Source organism: Alexandromys fortis, unplaced genomic scaffold, assembly GCF_014885135.2.
Source record: "Alexandromys fortis isolate MF-2015 unplaced genomic scaffold, M_Fortis_MF-2015_v1.1 scaffold_146, whole genome shotgun sequence".
In the NCBI taxonomy this organism is placed as follows: domain Eukaryota; kingdom Metazoa; phylum Chordata; class Mammalia; order Rodentia; family Cricetidae; genus Alexandromys; species Alexandromys fortis.
Window position 1 is genome coordinate 1698930 of NW_026068042.1, and position 24957 is coordinate 1723886.

A 24957-nucleotide genomic window follows, 5' to 3' on the forward strand; every position below is an offset into this window, starting at 1 on the left:
GGCCTGCCTCATCTACACAGTGAGCCCCAGGACAGCCAAGACTAATAACATAGAGAGAGCCTGTCTCGGATAAATAAAAACAAGGAATAAAAGAGTGAGCCTACACATATGCCAGTGTGCACAGAGATCAGAATCAGTTCTTACCTTCCACCATGTGGTTTCCTGGGAATGGAACTCAAGTCATCGGGCTTAGCAGCAAGTACCTAAACCCATTAAGTCATCTTACTGACCCCATATGCACAAATTTCTGTCCCTCCATATTCAGAGCTTATATTTTATTTAACACAGAGTCCAAGTCCGGAGACTATAGGTATGTCTTACTCCCTGCTGATAAAAGCAAACTGCTTAATTCATGGCAGCCTGGAAGAGTTACACAATAAACAACAATAAGAAAAAGGCACTTACATAGTCTAGTCTTTATTGAAAGACTTACTTCAACTGTGGTTTACAGCTTTGGCTTTAGTTGGCCTCTCACTGCCGGCAGACATAAAGATCAGACGGACTGGCATCGAGGAAATGCTAGTAGAAAAGGATTCAAGCACAGACGATGGCAGGCAGAAACACACCAAGGTAAATCTCAAGAAACTATGAAGAGACATTTCCTTGCATGCCAAAGAGTCTCTCTGCTGTTCTTACGAACACAGGAAGGGAAAGGCAACAGTTCTTAGGCTTAAAGTGGACCGAGATGGCACAAACTCAAATCTGCGTAGTAAGACAGTCTGAACCTGTGTTAGCTTGATCACTGTACTTTCAAAAATAGTGCATTTCGTCTGGACATTTCCCTTTCTATCTTAAAACTATTTGCTGTGAAATGACTGTGACTGACTTATCAAGAAAACCTTTTTTCTCATCCAAATTAAGACAAAAGACATGTCAGACGCTTACTATGGCAATGTAACTAGTCTGGATAATTTCATTAAATCATAGAATATATAACAGAAAAGGCTACACTAGAGTTAGCCATTAGTTACCTCAATAAGCTACTTAATATACTGGCAGAGGAAAAAAAGGCAAATTGAAATTTTAATTCAATAAAAGCTTTTATCAATTTAGAAAATCCCCAGGATGTTTGAGTTTCGCAAAGGTTAACAAAAACCTTAACTCAGGAGAATATTAGCTTATTGGTTTCTTCTTATAAAATATAAAGTACCTTTTCCAGAACATCCCCCAAAGGTAGGATGATCAGAAGAAATAGGGCTATTTCAGTCATAGAGAAGTATAACACAGGACTGTTGTGGTTAAAAAAAAAAAAAAAAAAAACTAAGGTACATAAGATTTTGGCTCAAAAATGAATTTCAGACCCTGTAAATTTCTATACTAAATATATTTGGCTGTATTTTTAAGTGAAGGAGGAAAAATACCAGAATTTTTGTGGTCACCAACATATAAAACCACATTATCTTAATCATTAGACTTCAATGGCTAAGCACGGCCACCAGCTGCTTCTTACCGACCTTACCACTGAACCGTTAGGGGTTGTTTGCTCTTGTGCATACACAGGCCAACAGGTTTAATACACTGCCAGAACATTTGCACCCCCTAGCTGTCACAACTGAAACAGATTGTTTTCTATTTCACATTCCTGTTTTATAGAAGTATGAGGCGGACTGTATCCACAAAGACTGAAAAATGCCATGGAAGCACACCAGGAACTCCTGCATCTTCCCCAGGGGTTCATTTACAAACTGCACACATACAACTCAGGCCTCTTCAGGCCTGTCACCCACACACTCCCCACAAGGAAAAAGAACAAATTAGAAATAAAAGTCACAACTTTGTGTTTGACTTAAATTGAATATCCAATTATAAATTGGTACATCAAGCTGTCTAAATAAGATATTTTAGCAATCTTGTTAAAAAAATTCTTGGGCAAAATATATCTATTTTTTAAAAACATCCCAAGATTTTTAAAAAAACATTTGTGCTATACAACTTATAGGAAATCTGAAATCATTTCACTGGTTTTAATCAAGGTATTTTGTACCAAATAAAGAAAAAAAGAAAAAAAAAGAAAAAGTCTCAAACTAACTTACTTCCACTTACAATTTAGAATATACTAATGCTTCAGGATCTGTATGAAATTAAATTAAGGCTTCTTCTGTGTAGTCATCTGTGTCATCTTCATTTACATGGCCAACCTGGAAATGGCATCTGAAACATTGTTACCGAGCACTGCGCTTGCTCCGCTCACTGCAGTGAGAATGGATGTCACTTGTCACCTCGGAAAAGTACACTGCTGCTACTTCTATGTTGAAGCATGCTTTTGGAACACTGTAGTTATTCAATATTTACAATGTTTATCATTTAAACTCCATGTAAAAGCACAAGTATGACTGTCTGACTTTAATATAAACACCATACTTGGAATTTCCCCCCAGAATGAAATGCATTATACTACATTTTGATAACCAACACTTTGAAAGTTTTAAAAATATGTATTAATGTGGACACCAGCATTCACTCAAGGGACTTCTACGATGCTGTTCCTTATTTAGGTTGCAAGCTTTCAGTCTGGCTTCAGTTTCTTTAGCAGAGAGAGAAACAGTATTTCTTCCACAGCGACTCCCACACATCACGTATTTCTTCTGAAATCACACTTTTCCTGCTGACTTCAATGTGGTCCACCTCAGGGATGGGAGGGGAGTATCAGAATTCAGGATGTACTGATGTGATTCTCAGTTTTCACGATACTCCCTTTTTTGCTCTTTTAAAAACACAGTGAGTTAAAATACTGAACAGCAAGATAAAAACGGAATAGTGTCTAAGAATCAAAACGTATTACCCATTTCTCCTATTATATCAAAATTTATAGTCAGAATTGTCTTTATTGACTTTATTTTAGTTTTTGTACACAAAGAAAAATCATGTTCATCTCCATCATGAACAAAAACTTAAAAAGGCAGAACTAGAAGACACGTGTCCTTCCCCGGGCAAAGCTGTGCTAAGGGTTCCAACATTTCAATTGTTAAAATAAATATTCTCACTTCCGATGTTTACTTTTCATGTCTTCAAAGTGTCATACGAAATTGCAGCCTATGGTGAGTTATAACTGTGTTTAGAGTCCCAGCTCACTGTGTTGGGAAACTGGCCATTCCATAACCAGCTTGGTTTGGAGGAGGTATTACAGGAGGAGGAGCTTGTCCTTGAGGAGGCTGAGCACCAAATCCACCCATCCAAGCAGCAGAAGGTGATTGACTTGGAAGAAAGTAGGGGAAAAAATTTTCAGCAAACACAAAGAGATAATCTATACAGCTATACAAAACAAGGTAGACTCTTAAGCACAAAGCACAAAGATAAACCACGAATCCCCAACAAACAGGACACACACACCACACATCTTACAGCTTTTCACTGCCTTTTACTTTGTGCTGTACTGGGGATCACGCCCAGGGCCTTGTCTATGTGATGTGATGCCCCACACTTCGGTCCAGCTTTGTTAGGATAATCACAGCTTACCTCAAGTCTGCAGACCACCTCAAAGCTGGTTCTTAAAAAAAAATAATGAGGGCTGGCATGGTGGTACACACTTTTAATTTTAGCACTTGGGAGGCAGAAGCAGGTGATCTTTGTGAATTCGAGGCCAGCCTGGTCTATATAAAGTTACAGGCCAACCAAGGCTTATAGCTATAGTAAGACTGTCTCAAAAAACAAACATCTAGGACAGACAGGGCTACACAGAGAAACCCTGTTTCAAAAATAAAAATATAATAATGATAATAGCAATCCTAGGTGAGCCAGGTATAAGGCCTCTTATCTGTACCCCAATACCTGCGGGGGGAGGGGTTGGGACAGGACTGCTGGGAGTCAGTAATATCCAGGCCACCCTGGCCTAGAACGAAACACTGTCTTATAAAAATAAATTACTTAGGAGGCAGTACTCTTGTTACAGCCCTCAACTCTTGCGGTATTTTTAATAAACCTGTGAAAATAAAGGTCTAACTCAGCCTAGGGGAAAAACTTCACATAAGGCAAACTACACTATGTCATATCAGCTCCCAAGGTGTCTTAGGATAGTCCAAACAAACATAGAAACATCATCTTTCTGAGCATATCTAGGCAAAGACCCGTTACACACATAAAATTAAATAAAACTGCTATTATAAATGAGTTAGGTCTGACTGCACCCCCATCTCTGTAATGCAAGAGTTACAAACTCCACTTCCTGAGATCTGCTGTATTCCATTTATAGCCCAAACGTCCTGACATAACATCATTTCAGTAGACTCTCCCCAGGAGAGCACAGATTTCTCTTTCCCCAGAACTCATCAGTTTCTACAATGGGAAAACCAAAACAACTCACTCTACTCCGAATCCTTGTTGGTTCCATGGCTGCCCATAGACTCCGTAGGGAGGAACTTGCCACCCATTTGCCATATACTGCCCATACTGCTGTGGGTTTCCATACACTTGGCTCCACTGGCCCCACTGACTGTAGTCAACCTAGGAGAAAGCAAATTCTTGTTTTAGGGAACAAGAAAGAAACACCGTATTTGAAGAAAGAGTGGGAGACAAGGAAGAGAAAAACTAAGTAAGCACCCTTATGTGAATAGGACTCTGTTATTTATCATTGTCTAAGTTTATTGGGGTGGTGACACCTGTGAAAAGAAAGTATTAAGATTCAGTTAATACCGCAAAACAATTTTGAAATAGCATTTACACAATCAACTGAAAGCAGCTATATGTTTTATTTTACTGTTTATTTTACAATTTCCAAAGCTCCTATGTAGGTCTGTAAGATGGAAACCTTAGAAAATGCTAAGAAAAATCGAATTACCTGTTGGAAGTTTTTAGTCATATCAGGAGATTCTTTACCCCAATAGCATTTAACCACATGTCCTTCAATTGTAGTACCGTTAACAGAGACAATGGCATGGGCTGCACTTTCATGAGTTGAAAATCTAGGAGGAGAAAGACAGTGAGGTTTTGTCTTCACTCTTTAAGAACTTGGGCAAATAATATAGGAACTCATTGGCTGACACCTTTCAGCTGGCATTTTTCTTAAGCTACATTCTGTAGGCAAACTACAATCTAGTAAGAATCCACTCATGTAAGAGGGAGGAATAAGCAGTAAGAGAATGAATGGCTTTACAGCTGGCGTGTTACCTGACAAATGAATAGCCCTTCTCTGGAAAAACTCGAATTTCCATAATTTGTCCAAATGGTGAAAATGTTTGTCTCATAAGCTGATCTATACAAAGAAAAATATACAAAGAAAATATTTACAGCTCATGCTAGCCATGAAATTTATACTAATAGTGCTGAAACACCAACAGAGAAGGTAATTAGGAAGCCAAAGACTATACCTGTTAGCCCAGAAGCAATTCCTCCACAGTACACAGTACAATTTTTTGGACTTGACTGGTTTACTACATCTTCAAATCTCAACTGCTTAGTGTTAGCTATATGAAAAAAGTAACAAAATTTGGACTGTTAAACAGTATTATAAAACTAGTTTTTGAGCTGACCTTAAAGCTCATTGCATATGTAAGGTCCCGTGTTCAATCCCCAACACCACACACATATACAATCTTTTGTTCTTATATACCATTTTTAATTTTTTTTTTAAAGACAGTATATTTCTATGTAGCCCTGGCTATCCTGGAACTATGTGAAAGAGGCTGGCCTCTGCCTCCCAAGTACTGGGATTACAGGCATGGGCTACCACTCTCAGCTACATACTGTTAAGATATAAGATATACTCCAGTAGGAGAAACAAAATTTTGTTCTTCCTTCTGTGACTTAACAGATATGGGGGTGAAGTCTCGGGTATCCCAGGCTAGGCTCAAACTCACTATGATGCTGAAGAGGTCTCTGAGAAGTTCTGTTTCTGCCTCCACTTCCCATGTACTGGGATTATAGGCATGAGCCTCTATACCTGGTTTTTATGATGCTGGGGACCAAACTCAGGGCCTCATGTATGTTAACGGCAAGCAGAAGCACTCTACCAACTGAGCTATAGCCTCAGCCTTAAATATAGATCTCATCTATAAATAAATCAGTTGGTTCTTAGCCTGGAGGGTACTTATATCTAAAGTTCCTATGATGAGATTCATGGTAAAGCTTACAGTAATTTAAATATTAAGAAATTAATAATGGTACATGGTATAATCACAATCTATACTTGCTACATACATGCAGATATAACTTACTTTCCTGTGTACTTTTAGGGGCAGGTGGTTTACGTGTGGCCCAATTGGTTCTGATTTGTCGACCTCCCAACCACTGGCCCCCCATGTGCACAATTGCATTTTCTGCATCCTATAGAGAAAAAAAAAAGAACAACTAGAAAACAAAACAAACAAAACCAGATGTAAAAGACCCAGTAAGACAAAAATGAAAGCTGATACTGCTGCATCCAATACATCTCATCATCTGTGAGTCCACTCAGCACAAAGATGTTACCAATAAAACAACCTGAATCATAAAAGCTGCTTTCTACTTACAGGGTTCAAAATACTAATATTTAAATTTAAGAATTATATTTCACTAATATAAAGAAAAAAGATAAACCTATTCACCACCCCAAAATCATTTTCCTCCAATACACACAGATGAATAAAAAGAAAATAGAAATCTTGTTGCCATTTTGAAGAGCCTTAATTTTATGGTTGCTTTGTAATGTAATAAAGAAAATGTGAAAAGAGGCTACCGTACATACATAACTGCTGGAACAATTAATATTCCTTATGAGGCTGGGTGTGGTGGCACACACCTTTAATCCCAGCACTCGGGAGGCAAAGGCAGGTGGGTCTTTGTTAGTTCGAGGCTAGACCAGTCTACAAAGCGAGTGGACAGCCATGGCTACACAGAGGAAACCCTGTCTCAAGTAAATAAAAAATATATATACATATATATATATGTGTGTGTGTGTCTGTGTATTATGAAAATATAGTTTTGATGAAAACAATTAAAATAGAGACTTTCCTTGTTAAAACTGAATATAATTCTCATATTGGTTCACTTCTACTGGTCTTGGGTTTTACTTCTAATTCATTCTGCCTTCACCAATGCACAAATACATTTTCATAATCCTCCTTCATTATTATCACCCTAGCCTTTTCTAGATATTTACAAGTTAATAAAAGAATTATTTTCTATTATTAATATAAATTATATTCCTAAATTAACATTCAAGCACATTAAGTTTCAATCATTAATCGTTAATTTTAATAAAGCAACTAAATCCAGAATTGAAGACTGAGTTGATTGAAAGGACGTACCAGTTTGTTATAAAAAGATACAAAACCATAGCCTTTGGACTTTCCGGTTGCCATGTCTTTAACTACCCGGGCATCCCTGTGAAAAGAAGCACAGCTAAATGAGGGAAGTAAAAGTCACCCTCAAAATAAAAACTAAAAGGAACCACACACACTGTATTGTGAGCATTTTAAAAATAAACTCCAGTTAGCCCTAATTAACTACAGCCATTCCTGAACTCTCCCTAATGCTTCTTTACCTGTTAGAAAAAAGCAGTAGGACAAAAACATGTAATAAACATGCAACCTAATCACATAACCTGTGCTTGCTAACTAGATACTCAAAGCTGAAGATTAATAGGAACAACAGTTTCCTTTTCTAATATTCTATTTGCTAGTGTCCTCTAAGATTTACTGATTCTATAAATTACTGCAACAATACTAACTACTTTACCATGCAATATCTAAATAGTTAAATGTCTTCTGCCTAGTGATACAAAATATATGAAATATTAAAAAATTGAAAAAGAGGAAAAAATAGGAATTAAAAAGGCATACATGGCCTGTTAACAGATTTCTTTATTTTTCTTGGTCAATTCTCTATCATCATTTTGGAGTTTGGGCAGCTGTAAATTTTGAAAAATTGACATTTTCAGAAATTTAAGAAAGGAGAATAAAAAACTAACAACAACGCTAAGCACACCAGTACGAAAACAACAAATTTACACAGAAATTTTAGTGAGTAAGTTAAAATGATTGGAAATATAGAACTCCACTGAATATAGAATGTTAAAATGTAAATACTAAAATATGTATATATAAATAATGTATAATAAGAATAAATAGAAATGAGAAAAAAAATCTACAACTGAGTTCCAGTGTGCACAGTTCCTTGCAGTTAGCCTTCAAGATCCTGTCCATTCTTATGAGCAATTCTGCAAAATAACCAGAATGCTATTACTTTTAATTGTGACTTGGACTGTAGAAAAACTGCAGGTCTCAGGTATAAATAAAGATCAAAAACAGCAACCTGTATCATTTTATACTATTTTACAACAGTACTACTTACCACACTTAGATTAAAAAGCAAAGCAAATATCAAAACAGAAAATTAAGAATTAAATGTTTCTTACAAATAAATCTATAGAACAACAAATCATATAAAAGTTAATAGAAAAGTTGTTGTTCTTAATCAAAACATTTCTGTAGTCATACATTTAAATTGACAAATATATAACATATTCATTTTAAAGATAAATTGACATTTTATAAAACTTGTAACCATTTTCTAAAATATTGAATCAAATAACAAAATTTGAGCACATATATTTAAAAAAAAAAAATCAACCCATACTTGTCCCTTCCCTAGCAGAATCAAATATCACTAACAAAAATCAAATTAATCTCATATTTATTATCTAGACAAGAAAACATTTTAATATTGCAATAGTATTCTTTTTCTGAAAGCTAAATATCAAAATACATTTATCATTATATTTACACATGAACATTTCCAATTTAACCATAATATACTCAAAGATTTGCTTAAATTCCCCCCACCTATAAACTCCTCCAATAAAAGTTTAAAACACAATATAAATCACATTTAGTTTTTATTAACCCAATATTCTTAAGCATTAAGATTTGAAAACATTTGACAAAAAGCTGGAAGCTTCAACATTTGAATATTTGCTTTAAATATAACCAACAGAATCACTTAAAATTTCAAACATTATACACAGGATTATCTGAAAACAAGACCCTAAACATTGAAATGACATCAACATTTGCAACAACATCTACTCAAAAAACAAAACAAAACAAAAGTAAAAACCAAAGAAAAACACACTAACTAGAGAAAGAAAACCTTAATTCTAATACAAGTTAATCATATAGTTTTGCCTATCACTACTGAGTCTGATACTGATTATGATACTTACGATATTTTACCAAAGGGGGCAAATGCTGATTTGATATCTTCTGTTGTAATTTCTGGACTCAAATCCCCAACAAACACATGGAAGTGATCTGAAATCAAAGCATTTGGTAATCAAATATTTAAGAAATCAGGCAACACTAAAGGAGGAAAAACACCGTAGGTAAGCTGGTAATGCTGCCAGGACAACGTCAGGCTTCCACAGTAAATGCAGCAGGAGTACTTACTGGAAGTATCTTTTTTCTGGCTACTTGGTGTTGTTGCCCAGTTTACTTTGACCTCCTAAAAGCAAAGATTATATTTAATACAATTATTAGGCATGTCATTATGAGCTGTTAACACTTACCACTTAATATATCATTTATCAAGTTGGATTATGTGTGTAAAGGCACTAGGCTGAATAGAGACCACTCAGTAGCTGATTGTCTATTTTAAATCTTGCTAAGAAAGAATGCAGGGTGATTTAACATGCAAACATACGTTTACTGGATGCCATCATCCCATTATCTTACCTTTCCCAAAATTTTTCTGCCATTCATAGCAGCTAATGCAGCAGCTGCATCTCTGTGTTCATAAAATTCCACAAAGCAATATGGATCATTGCTTGTATGCTGCAAAACAGAAAATCCAACAGAAGAGTTGACCCTTCTGCTATCGGGTTGCTGAGAAGAAAATCCAGGAAAAAACATTACTGACAGCTAGGAATGCACAGGTGAGACTGTACAAGCTTATGAAAGCCTAACACTTAAGACTTAAGCTGAACCATAGAATGCTGTTGTATTCCAGCAGAGCCACAATGAATAGTAAAGAATCGTGACTGTGAGAAGTAAATATCCAAGTCTGGTGAAGCATGTTTAATACTAACCCTAACCCTCTACCTCAGGTTTAGTAAGGACTGCTCCTAATCACTGCTCTTTTCTTCCAACATTATTTTTCTTATTAGGTTTTGGTTTTTCAAGACAGGGTTTCTCTGTGTAACTCTGGCTGTCCTGGAACTCGCTATGCAGACCAGGCTGTCCTCAAACTCAGAATCTGCTGGCCTCTCCCTTCCTAGTGCTGGGATTAAAGGTATGCTCCACCACCACCTGGCACCAACATTATTTTAAAAGGCTGATTTCTACTTATGTTTTATAATCCTTCATATACTATATTCCAGACTTATAAAGATAAAAAAAAATGCAGCTGGGCATGGTAGCGCACACCTTTAATCCTAGCACTTGGGAGGCAGACACAGGCAGATCTATGACTTTGAGTTCAGCCTGGTCTACACTGAGAGCCCCAGAACAGCCAGGGCTAGTTAGAGACCCTGTCTTAAAAAACAAACTAACAAAATATATAGAAATCAATCCATTTAGCCGGGCAGTGGTGGCGCACGTCTTTAATCCCAGCACTCGGGAGGCAGAGGCAGGCGGATCTCTGTGAGTTCGGGGCCAGCCTGGTCTACAAAGGGAGTTCCAGGGCAGCTCCAAAGCTACAGAGAAACCCTGTATCGAAAAAAAAAAATCCATTTTACCTCTAATCAAAACTAAAGCAGTGGATACTACAATATGCAGCATTTTGTATTGCTACACAGATTGGATATAATGCATTTCTTGTCTAGAAGAGGAAAGAAAGAATAAATTCAAGATTTGTAATTAGTTGCTGAAATGAATTGTCCATCTTCCAAAATAGACATGATAGCTAGGCAGGATTACACAGACTTGTAACTCTAGCACTTGAGAAGCTGAGACAGGAGGATCAGAAGACTGTAAATTCAAGGTCAGCATATGTACACACATGAATGACACAGCTTTAAAATGAAAAACTTTTAAAGGCCCAATATACTGGATGGAGAGCAAAGATATTTTGAATATGTCTTTCGGTGTCCAGAAAATACACTAGTAATCTAGCATATGATTGGTAAAAATGTATTTACATATTCTGGCAAGGTGGTACAGCTCAGTGGTAGGGCAAAATTGCCCAGCATGTGTCAGAGCCTAGGTTTGCTACTCAGTATCTTAAAACCAAGTAACTAAATAAATATTAAGTAAATGTAGGGCAAAGCTACAACTTTGCATCACAAAACACCAAGATAAAAAACAAAACAAAACTTCACTAGTTGGCAAATACATAGCTACTAAGGATGCTAAGAAACTAGAGCTATGTAAAAAACACATATTTTTATAAAACTGAAACCTATAGTGGCCAGCAGCTCAGCTGACATATTCTTTATATTTGATTAAAAACATTTAACACTATTTAATGTAAAACGCCCCAAGAGAATAACACACGGACTATATGCTTTATGTGAACTTACTAGGAATAAAAATTTCAGATAAAATAAAAGATATTTCAACAACTACTATTTCTCATCCCAGAAAATTTTTGTAGAAAAATCCAAAAAAAAAACGCAGCAACCAGTTAGGCAGTAGTGGTGCACACCTTTAATCCCACACTTTGGAGGCAGAGGCAGGCAGTTTTCTGTGAATTCAAGGCTAGTCTGGTCTTCAGAGCTAGTGCTGGGACAGCTAGAGTTGTTACAGAGAAACCTTGTCTTGAAAATCAAAACAAAACAAAAATAAAAGATATAGCACCCAGAGGCATTTCTTTGGGGGAGAGGGAGAGATTATTAGCAATGAAAAGAGAGTATGGGCTCTCACATAAAATCCTATTCTCATATCCATATGACAAGAGAAAGAGGTAGAGAAAAGAAAGGAAATAGGAGAGATGACTCCAAATAAAGTAGTTTTCTCCTCTGAACGAGTGAATGTTTACCAGACACATTCACTAAAGACTGGCAGACCACAAAAACAAGCAAACAAAAAACCAATGTGGGCCAGGCTTGGTGGCGTACACATTTAACCCATGCAGTGGAGAGGCAAAGGCAAGTGGATCTTGTGATTTCAAGTTCAAAGTCAGTCTAGTCTTCATAGCAGTTTCAGGACAGCCAGGGATATATAGTGAGATCCTGTCTAAATAAAATTAGGAAACTAGTATATTTATGCACTGTAATAGCAATTTCATATAATTAGTAGCAGACCAGCTCCTATACGTTCATATGGGTTTCATATTCTGTTTGTGGGGATTGTGTAGAGTGGCTTTCACCTGTGGGAAAAACTTCTAAGATCCCATGGATGCCTGCGATCTATGATAGCATCAAGTAAGTCCTCTACTGCTTCTTCTTTTCTTTTTTTTCTTTCTTGGTTCTTGGTTTTGAAGACAGGGTTTCTCTTTGTAACCCTGGACCAGGCTGGCCTAAAGGTATGCGCTACCACCAACCTGCTATACTATTTTTCTTATAAAACGTGCTTAATCTCTTGTTTGCTTTTGAGACAAGGTTTCACCACAGGACTCTGGTTGGCCAGGCACGCCTATCCATCTTAACACCTAACACACTGTGGCCAGCAACACTAGGATTAGGTGTGACAGAAACACTAGGATTAATTTGTTTTCCATTTTTGACACTTTCACAGAAGATTCTCTCCTATTGCTAATCTTTACAAACTCAGCATGTAGCTTTCTGTAGTGATATTTCATTTGTATTTTAATAAGTAAAGCTCGTCTGAAGATGAGAGAGTAAAACAGCCACACTGGTCAGCCTTACAGACCAGGCAGTGGTGGCACACACACCTTTAATCCCAGTCACCACACTAGTGCGCCATAGAGGCTGACAACTGTGGTGCACGCCTTTAATCCCAGCACCAGAGAGGAATATAAACTGGGATGAGACAGAACTAATTTTTTTTTTCAGTCTGAGGAATTTTTTTTTTTTTTTTTTTGGTTTTTCAAGACAAGGTTTCTCTGTAGCTTTGGAGCCTGTCCTGGAACTAGCTCTTGTAGACCAGGCTGGCCTCGAACTCACAAAGATCCACCTGCCTCTGCCTCCCAAGTGCTGGTATTAAAGGCGTGCACCACCACCGCCTGGGTAGTCTAAAGATCTCTTAGAGGTAAGAACTCTCTAGTGGCTTGGCTGCTTTGTTTTTTGGACCTTCAGGCTGAACCCCAATATCTGTCTCTGGGTTTTTATTATTCATGCTATATAGTTTACTTTTCTTATTAACTTCAGAATTTTCACCCTTTCGCTTAAAGGAAGCACTTTCCGTCTTATTGTTGGGATTTCTGAACTGCCAGCTATTACTAAGTTCAAGCTCCGGGAACATGAGCACTAAATAGATGCTTCAGTCATCTGATGACGTCACTAAGTGACTAACGGGTGGGCAGCACGTACAACCTCAACATGCTGGATACAGAAATCCTTTGTGCCTCATTCTCAACACTAAGGATTTTTACCACGCCACTTAGATCTGTATCTAAAAATATCTGAATTGGGCTGGGCATGGTGGCGCACACCTTTAATCCAAGCACTCAGGAGGCAGACTCAGGTGGATATCTGAGTCTGAAGTCAGTCTGGTCCATATAGCAAGTTCCAGAACAGTCAGGGATACATAAGACCCTTTCTCAAAAACCAAATTTCTGAATTGCTCTCTTATGAAATGTCCTATTTTCATTCATATTTTGAACAGAGGATGATCAGAACTAAGGGAAGACTATTATATTTAAATATCGATATCACATTGTTTGATCCATGTTTTTAAAAAGTCAAATCTTAACTATCAGCTGTTAAAACTTTTAATGCTTGTCTTAAAATTAGAGATTATATGTATATACATACTGCATATCATTATATTATAAAAACTAGAATCTATGATAACATCTGATAAAGAAAAAAAATCCAAACAGGTGCAAATGGTTGCCCAGGCTGTAGGCCCCCAGCACTCAGGGATATCCCCCACGTTCAAGGCCAACATGGTGAGTTTCAGGACTATGTAGCAAGACCCACCTCAACAAAAAGGCCAAATAAAAAGAAATCATAAAACAAAAAACAGGTCAGGACAAAATTGGTCAAAAAAAAAAAAAAAAAAAAGAGGAAAAAAAAAAGCAGGATTCTTTTGGGGGGCTGTTTATTTATTTGTTTGTTGATTTGTTTTTCGAGACAGGGTTTCTCTGTATAGCCCTGGCTGTACTGTCCCCAGTAGACCAGGCTGGCTCAAACTCAGAGATCCACCTGTCTCTGTCCCCAAATGCTGGGATTAAAGGTGTGTGCCACTACCGCCCAGCTAAGAACAGGATTCTTTATATAACAAAATCAAATTTATAAAAGGAAAGATGTTAGGTATTCCTTCCTAGAACCCATGTCCTTTAGAAACTTCCTACCTAGACCACTGCTCAAGCAACACTCCTAACCATCAGTTGAGTCCTTACCTTAATTAGTCTGGTCACCATTACTGGATGACATAAATGTTAAGTCAGAAAAATGAGAGACTTTTAAACTAAAGTTCAAATCTAGGAACTGTAAGACATGGCTAAGCTGTAGAGAGTGCTACTCCTCAGGCTAAGTCTGTATGCACATAGATTTTAAAATATTTATCAGATGTCTCTCAAAAACATTCTAATAGCTGGGTGGTGGTGGCACATGCCTTTAATCCCAGTACTCAGGAGGATCTTTGTGAGTCTGAAGCCAGTCAGTGTGAGCTCCAGAACAGGCTCCAAAGCTACCGAGAAACCCTGTCTCAAAACACCGAAAACAAACAAACAACAAAAACCGTTCTAGTGACTCTTTCCACTTTTTGCATCCTCTGCACCCTGAAGTCGCTTTGCCTGCATGTTAAATCACCAGTGTTTCTCCGCCACCACCTGACCCTCCTTTCTGTTCTTCCACCCGCCACCACCTGACCCTCCTTTCTGTTCTTCCACACATTCAAAACATCTGACTCCCACCCTCCCTCCTGTAAATGTTCTCTTCTGTTGATGCCACAGCATATCTGGTGTCCCCACTTCCTCTCTGCAAGATGTTTCAGAAAGTCGTTTGTCCCTTCTTAACTTTGACTGGAACTCTTGAATGTTTGTTCCAACCTGCAGGCCTCAGATTTCAGTCCGTCCATCCCCCATTTTCTACCACCCCTCTCTAGGTGATCTTACTTACATGGCTTCAAATATTACTGTACACATCAGCACTGGTCTCTCCAGAATTCCAAACTCATTTATCCAACTGCCTACATATAACCTCCATTTGTATAGACGAAGTGTATCTTAAATTTAACACTGCCAAAACAGAAATCTTGATTGCCACCACTCCTCCATCCATCCTGTGCCTTTCTCAGTCATTCCCATTTTAGTAAGTAGCAATGTTAGCACCCACACAATTGCACTGACAAGAATCTAAGTCTCCCTGTTTCTTACAGACACTCTAGTCCTATTGCTCTTACCTCCAAAATAAAAATTTATCTACTGTCTTTCTTCACCACCATCCTAAAACTCAACAACCTATAACCTCGGTGCAGACTTCCAGAATACACTTGCCTGGTTTCCCCTGTTCTTGTACCCTACAATCCTACATAAATTACTCATTTCCACACAGAACAATCTTTAAAATACAAATTAAACCCTGTCTTCTCTTTGGCTAAAAAAAAAGTCTCTCCAACAACCTGGCATTTCTATCCCAGCTCTGTCCAGGCCCACACTGAATCCTCCCTGTCTTGCTGGACTCCATCCCCACCACCACCCTCCACCACCCACTAGATGCCAGTCATCTCTTTACCACCGTGAAGCCTTTGCTACTTGCGCTCCTCTGCTCCAGTCCTTAACACAGACGGGACCATCTTGGTGTTCCTGTCTAGACTAAGAGAAGTGACATCTTCCCTTACATGTGGCCTCAGTCTCATCAGCCACTTGGTCATCACAGAACACTTATTCTCACCATGGCTCTTATCTCTATTCTTCTGAAGCTTCATTTGCTTCTCCATTGCATTCCCAGTGCTTTCAACAGTACCCATGAAAAATATTATTTCCCATTAGTGAAAGAATAAAAGTATAATCAAAGTTAGGAATGAAAAGAAGGAAAATTATATACCAGAATAGAAGGTAACTATTGGCAATTAGATTAAAAATCAGAGATTTTTACAGTTCTTGGTTAGAACACCAGCTTTAAACACCCTTGCCTCATCACCTGCTGGCATCTCTATGACTAATTCTACTTCAAACTCTACTTATGCATCTACTGAAGACAACTGTCAGGAAACAGATCTCTGGTTTTTCTTTTTCACAAGCACTCCTGTTCTGCCACAGGCAGACTTCATACAGAAGAGTTATCTGTCACCCTTTAGGCTTCAGGCTGTACTGACTCCTAGTAGAAACATCCCAAGACCCACAACCACAATGGCTATTGTCCTGATGCTCCCACAGCAGTTTAAGCTATCTGATCCTCTAGCACTTATATTCTATTTCCTATGTGAGGGCTGACTTCAGTCCCTACAAGCCTGTAAAATCTTATGGGGCCAGGAATTCTTTTATTCACCACTGAATTCTTAGCACTTACCATAGTATCTAGTACACAACAGTCAAAAAAAAAATTGATAAATAATCAGAAAGGAAGAAAAGAGTAACTGACACACGCACCACCGGGTACAACTAGTCTTAACTGAGAAAAGTAAAAATTTTTCTTTGAAAAATAAGATAAAACTTTTGGATTTTGGTACTAGGGGTTGATGAACCCAGAGCCTTGCATATTACAAGTGCAGATTCTACCACTGAGCTACATTCCTAGCCCAAATAAAATTATTATAACAGTTTAAATTCCTATGTACAAAAAGTTGTTCAGACCTTAGTATTTACTAAAGACACATGAGATGCAAACTGCTCTGCTGAGCACATAATAACCGGATGTTGGCTTCAACACTTACCAATCCCTTCACTTGACATGTAGACTGAGCTATCGGCGCTTACACTGGAGAATGTGAAATACCATCACCTTACATCTTTCCCAGACGGGCTACTTATGAGTTAAACACATTATGGAGGACATGCAATGATAGTGCAGAGTCTTTGCCTCCTCCCCTAGCTCACTGGCCAAATCAATGGATTAAGTCAATACCACACACATGAATCTCTCCCACAGAGCAATCTGAGGTTGAAGATGAATTTTTAAATGGTGTTAATCAACTCATGTATCAACTACAAATGTTCAACATCAGGCAAGGGATGACACTCCTAACCAGGAAGATCTTACCTCTGTTATCATTTTACAGCTTTTACAGGGTCCGATCTGACTGAATAACTGGAGTATAAGGACTTCTGTCACATCTCTGGAGAGGTTACCTACGTATCTGAATGAGAGAGGAAAAAAACATTATCAGCAATGTTTCTTTGACTATAGCTCTGATGTGTTATTATTTAATTCATCTTTTATTTCAAGTTCCCGTCTATGCTAAATTTTTTTAGTTAAGACAGCTATATTTCCAATTTCAGAATTTGTAACATAAATATGACAAATATTGATTTACTAAAACATCTTGATGATGAACTAATACTAGACAGCAGTTGTTAGTGGGCTCATCTCAACACTGCCAACCAAAACAATTTCATGAACAATGAAGAGAATGAGAGTCAAGTTGTTCTAGCAGAGCAGAGGGTGGGTGGGTGGAGGTGCTGAGGTCTGCTTCAGTTTGGGCTAAAGAAGACTGTTAGTGATGGCACATCTTCATTGCTTTAAGAACAATGGAATTAATAATTTATACCTTCTATCAGCATCAACAAAACAATCTTTAGATAACAAATAAAAGAAATTTAAGAATTCTTTAGAAATTCGGAGGAAAATTTAAGATCGACCCAAATATGCTTCTGACTGGATATTTAAAGGTTTGTGCTTTTCTCCCTAATTAGCAGTTGATTAAAAATTTCAATGAGAAAAAAGGAAAATCAACACCTAACCCCCCAAAGATGATCACCTTGGTTTATGAGTTACTACAACTTGATTCATGTCTTACATTCTTAATAAATTGCCAAAATCTTTCTGGTTCTCAACAAATAACACCTTAAGTGTACATCTGTCATGAATCACTTTATAAACCAAAACATTATTTGTAAAATGTGACATAGTTTCTTCTGGGAAGTAAAAAGATACCATTTTACTTTTCTGACCACAACACAACATTAGGAACCAGTGCTGGGACCAAAATAAGGCTTGCAACAGTTGCCACGTTAAATACATACAAAGCTTTCAAATGAAACATGCTAAAAGAAAAAGGGTTGGAGAAAGCTAAGCTTCAGAAAAACCTAAAATGATTGGTTAAGAATGGGTAGGAACTGGGGCTGGAGAGGTGGCCCAGTCATCAAGCATGCTTGCTGTTCTTGTAGGGGACAGAGTTCAGTTCTCAGCACCCAGGTCTGGCAGCTCACAATTAATTGCCTGTAACTCCAGTTCCAGGGAATCCAACACCCTCTTCTGGACTCCTCCAGCACCTGTGTACCCAGATGTATACACATGTAATACATGCAGGGGGACACACACAATTTTAAAAAACAAAAACAAACAAACAAAAACAGGAAAAAAATGAGTAGCAACTTCCCAGCTTAGTTAAGAATGTCACAGCAGTGGTTACCAACAACCTCAGGGTACATGTTCTCAGGCTGAAATACAAGTCCAGTGCTACTGAAATAAAGAATAAGCTAGCTGACAAACTGGTTTAGGTCTAGTATGCCATCTTTTCCTTATAATTAAATGGAGCTGACCCACCATAGGCCATACGGTGATTTTTTTCCCCCAGCAGTAGAAAACAGTTGAAGGATTACGAATTAGCCATAAGTGACTGCTTGCCCCTTTTCACTCACAGGGACTTTATGAGCCTGTAACTATGGAATAACCTCCTTTGTAAAAAAGACGCAAGTATAAAGAAAATGAGCAAGTAAACTTGATTTTCTAAACACTATGTTCACCTGACCAGTCTAGCCTGCAGAGGGCAAGGGATAACAGTGGTTTTAAAAATGAAGCTAGCCAGTAACAAAAATAAACAATAGAACATCATTTTACCATGTTAATTTTTGATGATTATACAGTTAAGATTGTGTTCATGTTTAAAAACATTAAATACTTTTCATAGCTAAGTCACAATAAAATCTATTTTTGTTTACTAAGACTTTCATTCTAAGTCAACCCATTTTCAATCAGCTAGGAAACTCCGTGGTTCCAGAGGCACATTGATGTATATAATTAATTTCTGTATCTAGCAGTGTCAAAGATTAAAAATTGTTAACATTCTAGTTTAGAATGTCATGAAATATTTACAGAAAGTCCAGTGCTAAGGTATCCTATTTTTCAAATACTTCCAAGAGTTAACAGCTAAAGCAGCAGACTAAAAAATTTTTTTTATTTTGTTTGTTTTGCTTTCAAGACAGGATTTCTCTGTGTAGTTTGGAGCCTGACCTGAAACTCACTCTCTGGACCAGGCTGGTCGAACTCACAGAGATCCGCCTGCCTCTGCCTCCCAAGTGCTGGGATTAAAGGAGCATGCCACCACTGCCTGGTTTAGCAGACTCAATTTTAAAAACATAAGAAAGCCTGGCCAGGCATGGCAGTGCACGCCTTTAATCCCAGCACTCAGGAGGCAGAGGCAGGTGGGTCTCTGTGAGTTTGAGGCCAGCCTGGTCTACAAAGCGAGTTCCAGGACAGCTAAAGATATACAGGGAAACCCTGTCTTGAAAAACCAAAACTATACAAAGCCTTCTGGAACAACAGAGAACATCTTCAATTGTCAAGATGAAAAGGATACAATTTAGTATGTAATTTCACCTACATTTATCCAAATTTTAGACTGACTTTTCTACTCAAGGTTCTATAATTTATGTTTCTAACAAAGGCAGAAGTTATATTTTTAATATTGTATACTGTGCCTTTTACATTATCAAAAAAATCATCTATCCCAGAATAACTCTAACAATGGTGTTTAAGACAAAATTCAACATTCAACCTAGTATCATGTTTCACAGCTTACTGAATTTGTTATCTGTTTCTTTCAAACAATATTTTCTATACTTCACCTTCTGCTGCAGCTAAGTAGTATTAAGTATATTCTAAAGTTCCAAGTTTTTAAATATGTAATTTTTACCTGAAGGAGCATGTGCAAAAACAACAGACAAAGACAAACGATCTGAGTTCTTATAGTAAATAGAAACACTTAGGAAATTCCAGAAATGACTTTTAACTCAAGATAAAAAATAAGGAAAATGCATACCTTACAGTCTATTTTGTCTTCTAAGAACAGGAACTGTGGGACCGAAACATTAATAACTGAAATGATACCTTTATCCCTAACATTGGGTCTAAGATCCAACTGGAGACTAGAAAACTTGGCAGTTTCACAGCAGGCAGAAGCTCACAGTGCAGTGAACTACTTCCTATGTCCAACTGGGCAGAAATGAAGAACATGGTGCCTTGCAGAAAGCTAATGACAGCTTTTCCACTGAATGTGCTCTCACTCTGAAAAGTAACCCTACCAAGGCCGAAATTACCAGCACTTTTATACAAAATACTGTTGGGCTAAATTTCCAAAAAGGTTGTTGTAGTTTTCTGATCATTCTTAACAAGTTCCTATACAAAATGAGATTTCCAACAGTAACCCTGAACAGCCCTCTAAAGGGCTGTCTGAGCTTTACTACGGGATTTTCAGAAGGAGGCAAAGCTGTAAAGGTAGAGCAGGGTAACTAACCTGACCAAGGACCTCTAAAGGATGGTCCTATACAAGCTTTAAAGAAACAAAGATGACCAAGTTGAACCAGCTTGATTATAGCCATAATATAGCTAAATCAATGGTGCAGCCAAGTCTATGAGATCTTACACTGTTTTCTTCTGTTTTGTTCACAGATGTTCAGAACACACTTTAAATCAAAGGCTTATTGCCTCCTTTTTACTGAGTGTCAAGGAAGAATAAATAGCCTTACAGTGTTGAGTCCTAGATGTACACCAAATAGATGAATAGACTAAACTACAACTGACTGCTAATATAATTTAGTGTCACACTGTGGGTTCAGAGACCACAGACCAAATCACTGTACTGCAAAGACACAACCCAAGGCGGAAACGTCCTACAAGGCTGGTCTAATTCAAACACCAGTATCACATATTGGGATCTCACTGATTTGTTTTTAAGATCACGAATACATAATACCCCAAAATAAATGTCAAATGAAAATGAGGAACATCAGAAAACAGACCTTTAAAGCAACTATATGGCAAATAAGATCTTAGACGAACATCGAGGCAATTCTATACCACTTTAAATATCATCAGATAAATTAGTAATACTGTAGATAATGAATATTTAAAGACCTACCTAGGCTATAAACACCATATTGTTTTCTGAAGATAGAACCATATGTCTTAGCTTGTGTGTGTCTGCAGGAAGAAAACCTTACTAGTAACACACAGGCATTTGAAAGTAAACATATTAAGATAAACTTTAAAGTACATTGTTTTAAAACATAGTAGTCACTTGAGAAACCTAATCCATAGATCACAATGCAAAATACAGGTTCTTCATAAACAAAATCAAATCCTATTAAACATTTGCTTTGATGTCAAGACTTTACATTAGGTATATATATGTATATATATAAATCAACAAACTTCAGAGAGTATGACAATGTCCGCCTATAATTTAAGTCAATAAGAACTTCTAAAAACAATGCTTAATACTAATTTAGCCAAAGAAGTACAGCTTTAAAATATTTATTGAGTACCTCTTATGTTCCAAGGAGTGAATTAAGTGCAGGGAGGGTTAAGACCTAGGAAGCAGTACAGTTCTTGCATTTAAAAACAAGGCAAAAGCATAGCGGTGGTGGCGCATGCCTTTAATCCCAGCACTCAGGAGGCAGAGACAGGTAGATCTCTGTGAGTCTGAGGCCAGCCTGGTCTACAGAGCGAGTTCCAGGACAGGCTCCAAAACTGGAGAAACCTTGTCTCTAAAAACAAAATGAAACCAAAATAATAATAACAATAAATAAAAACAAAACCAAACCCACTATGACTGTCCATGAAGAAGAGTGGGAAAAGGAAGACATAAAAAACACACGGTCACGGACTAGAACAGAGCTTAAGATGTTTATCCCCTCATATGTATATATCGCAGTTTAGCTAACCAAACACTGACAACTGAAGTGCTTCAGGGGAAAAAGACAAATGCTCAAGATGGAAATGTATGAAATACTACAATTTAGCTCTGGTCTAGAGGATAAGCCCTGATAGCAGATGCAAAGACAATTTACAGGAATAAAAGAAACAGAAAAAGGCATACTATGTAACAGACAAAGGCAAGAGACTTGTTCTAAGAACAAATAGATGCAGTTAATGAGACATGAGAATTTACCAAGTAAGCACTAGCTATTATGATGCAATGATGACATTTCAGGTATTTTAGATACAATGTAACTGCCATCTTCCTTGAATATATGCTTGCTAGGCCTTAAGTCTAGTTTCCCCGGATGCTTTTATATAAGTACACACTGCTAGCTATTAAATGCAAAGCCATGGCTTAAACAAAGATTTAAGAACAAATTTCAAGTTTTGTCTCAATTATAATCTTTCTGGAAAACAGAAATGGAAAAAAAAAAACACAAAAAAATTTTTTACCAAACTTCTCATTCACAGGTATATGTTTAGGTTGTTTTCAAATTTGCCAAGTAAGATGTTAAGAGAAACAAGAATGGAAAATATAAACGATGCTTTAAAAAAAAGAGAGGAAGAAAAAGATATCAACATTGAATATTTACTGAACATCTTTTCTGTGGTAAGAATGAAGCTCTGAGAAGCTAGTCAGAGATCCTGAGTATCCATCCACCGTCGTCCATTCCCCAAAAAGTACTTTCCCCATCAGCTAACCCGGCCAAGTGGACTCTGATCATCATAGCAATCAATACCAGGCAGAGCGAGGCAAGAGAGACAATGCAGCAGGCTGACACTGTGTACTTACTCCAGGCAGGAGTAGCAGGCCTGGAGAGGCTGGGAACCCCAAGGTGCTCACTTTAAACAATGAATTAGAAATTACTCAGACCAAAGAAAAAAAGAGTGCCACACTATCTGGAAAGGAATACAGACGCTGAGTCATCACTCTGCATCGGGAAAGGAAGGAAACGCCAATTAAGCGGTTGGAAGATGCAATTCATTCATTAAATTGGCCATCAGGTGAAACTCAACTGCTAGACCGCGGAAAAAAGCACCCAAAAGACACGCATCAAATAGCGGGAGAAGACATCCTTTTCTCCAACTCTAATGGTCCTGACGCACAAACCGATTAGGAAGCGGCATCGCCAACTGAGCGAAAGGAGTTTAACTGGTTGTCAGTTTGGCGTAGTGAGCGCTCAAAGTAAACTTCGCTATCCAAGGGACAGAGGTGGTGCACGGCGGCAAAAGGCAATCTCTTTGGCACTTGAAAAGCAGCGGGCGATGGGCGGGTGTTTCTGACAGCGTGGGGCACGTGGGGCAGAAAGAGACAAGGGGCTCCTCTGGTTAAAGAGCGGTAGGCTCGGGAAAAGGACCCGGAGGCTGAGGACGTGGACCGCTGAGGACGTGGACTGAGGCTGAGTACAAACGCCAGAGGATGCAGCGGCGGTCCCACCCCCGCCAAGCCCTGCCCCCGTGGAGACCCACAGCTCCCGGTTCAGCCCGGAGTCCCCAAAGCACAGGGGGAGCCGGAGCTCTCCCGAGCCTGACAGCCTCAGCCGTGCACAACAAGACCGGTCTAGGAAGGGTGTGCAAAGAAGGGATAGGGAGGAAAAGGTCAAGACGAGCCCTACACCCTAGAAAGTAACTGTGTTCGGGGGGAAGGGAGGGCTTCCTTCTCTAGGAAAGAGGGACAGATGAGGAATGCACTTCGTAGCGCTCCACCGGGACGCCGGGCTCTCAGCTTCGGGTTCCGGTCTCCTGCTCCCTCCCTCAGCATCCCGCGTGCCCGGGCCGCTCGGTGCCTGGCACCCCCGGTCTCGGGTACTCACAGAGTCCGGGGCTGTCCGTCGTCTTCCATCATGGTGGGTGCGACGGAGTGATCCCGGGACAAGGGGGAGGGCAGGGCTGGGGAGGGGAGGGGGTGGGAAGGAAGGGGAGGGGGGCTCCGGGCTCCGGCCGGGGACAGAGGAAAAGGTACTGAACCCCACTCTCGGTCCGCTCCCCCCAGCCCGCTCCGGACACTGCGCTCCAACCAGGAGGAGCAGGAGGAGGAGGAGGATGAACAAAATGGCCGCCGCCACCAGACAGGCAGGAAACGCTTCAAGGCGCAGGCGCGGCCCGCCAGGTCACTGCTCAGGCCAGTTGCGACGGCCTGTCCGGCAAAAGTGGTTGAAAGAACAGAAAGCCTGGCAAAAGAGTACACTCTGACACTGGACACGACGCAGCACGTCGTCGCCGTGAGCCTAGTGGCCTAGCCAGCTCCAAGAGACACACGACAGAGAGAAAAGCCGCGAAGTCAAGTCTCTGGGAATTGTGGTCCCGGGAAAGCGGGGGAAGCCCTTCTCCAGTGGCCTTCTGGGAACTGTAGTCCAAGGAAGACCCGGAGCCTGCCGGAGCGCGAAGGAGAGATTTCTGGGTAGTGTAGTCGTACGTGAGGAAGTGCCGCGATAAAATAGTTGATGTGCCGGGAGGGAGCGAGGATTAAAAGGCGACCGCCCGAAATGAGCGAGGAGCTTTTCGGGAAGTAAACTACAAATCCCAGAGTGCCTCGCGCCGGGGACCGCCCTAGGATCGCTTCTAGCATTTTAAGACTCTTCTGTTGGTCCAGTGTGAGCTTCAGCTCCGCCTCCGTCCAGCCCCAGAGCGGTTTCTTCAACTGCGGATCAGGCAGTGTGCTGGGTCCGCGTGGTTCCCCAGCTTGCCGGCCTTTCTGGCCTCAACCCATAGAACTGCTGGTCTGTATTCAGTAACCGCCTTCTCACGCGACGGACAGGAGAGAGGCAACTCTGAACTGGACCCGGAGGGGCTGTGGCGGACATCGGGGCTGTGCCAGAGCCAGCCTCGTCTTTGAGTGT

The 24957-nt window shown here is 39.2% G+C and overlaps 1 protein-coding gene and 1 long non-coding RNA gene across 12 annotated transcripts; both read right to left on the reverse strand.

Moving 5' to 3' along the window:
- Nucleotides 1-401: 401 nt before the first annotated feature.
- Nucleotides 402-24588, reverse strand: Tial1 (TIA1 cytotoxic granule associated RNA binding protein like 1). Of its 11 annotated transcripts, none has more exons than XM_050165970.1 (13): nt 23932-24452; nt 21276-21337; nt 17177-17273; nt 9645-9794; nt 9360-9414; nt 9137-9224; nt 7221-7296; nt 6150-6258; nt 5304-5399; nt 5104-5188; nt 4775-4898; nt 4301-4440; nt 402-3195 (listed from the first exon to the last, which is right to left on the reverse strand). In XM_050165970.1, exons 3-13 carry the CDS (start codon nt 17186-17188, stop codon nt 3069-3071), a joined length of 1062 nt encoding a protein of 353 aa, XP_050021927.1. In that variant the 5' UTR covers nt 17189-17273; nt 21276-21337; nt 23932-24452; the 3' UTR covers nt 402-3068. The 11 variants fall into 11 exon arrangements, 10 of the variants coding, with proteins under 10 accessions (XP_050021927.1, XP_050021928.1, XP_050021925.1 ...); XM_050165971.1 differs by having other exon boundaries at nt 9645-9743; nt 23932-24451; XM_050165968.1 differs by lacking the exon at nt 21276-21337 and having other exon boundaries at nt 23932-24453.
- On the reverse strand, nt 11674-17170 carry LOC126515929 (uncharacterized). Its single transcript, XR_007595949.1, has 2 exons — nt 14841-17170; nt 11674-14805 (listed from the first exon to the last, which is right to left on the reverse strand). It is a non-coding gene; the product is annotated as an uncharacterized lncRNA (long non-coding RNA).
- Nucleotides 24589-24957: the final 369 nt, after the last annotated feature.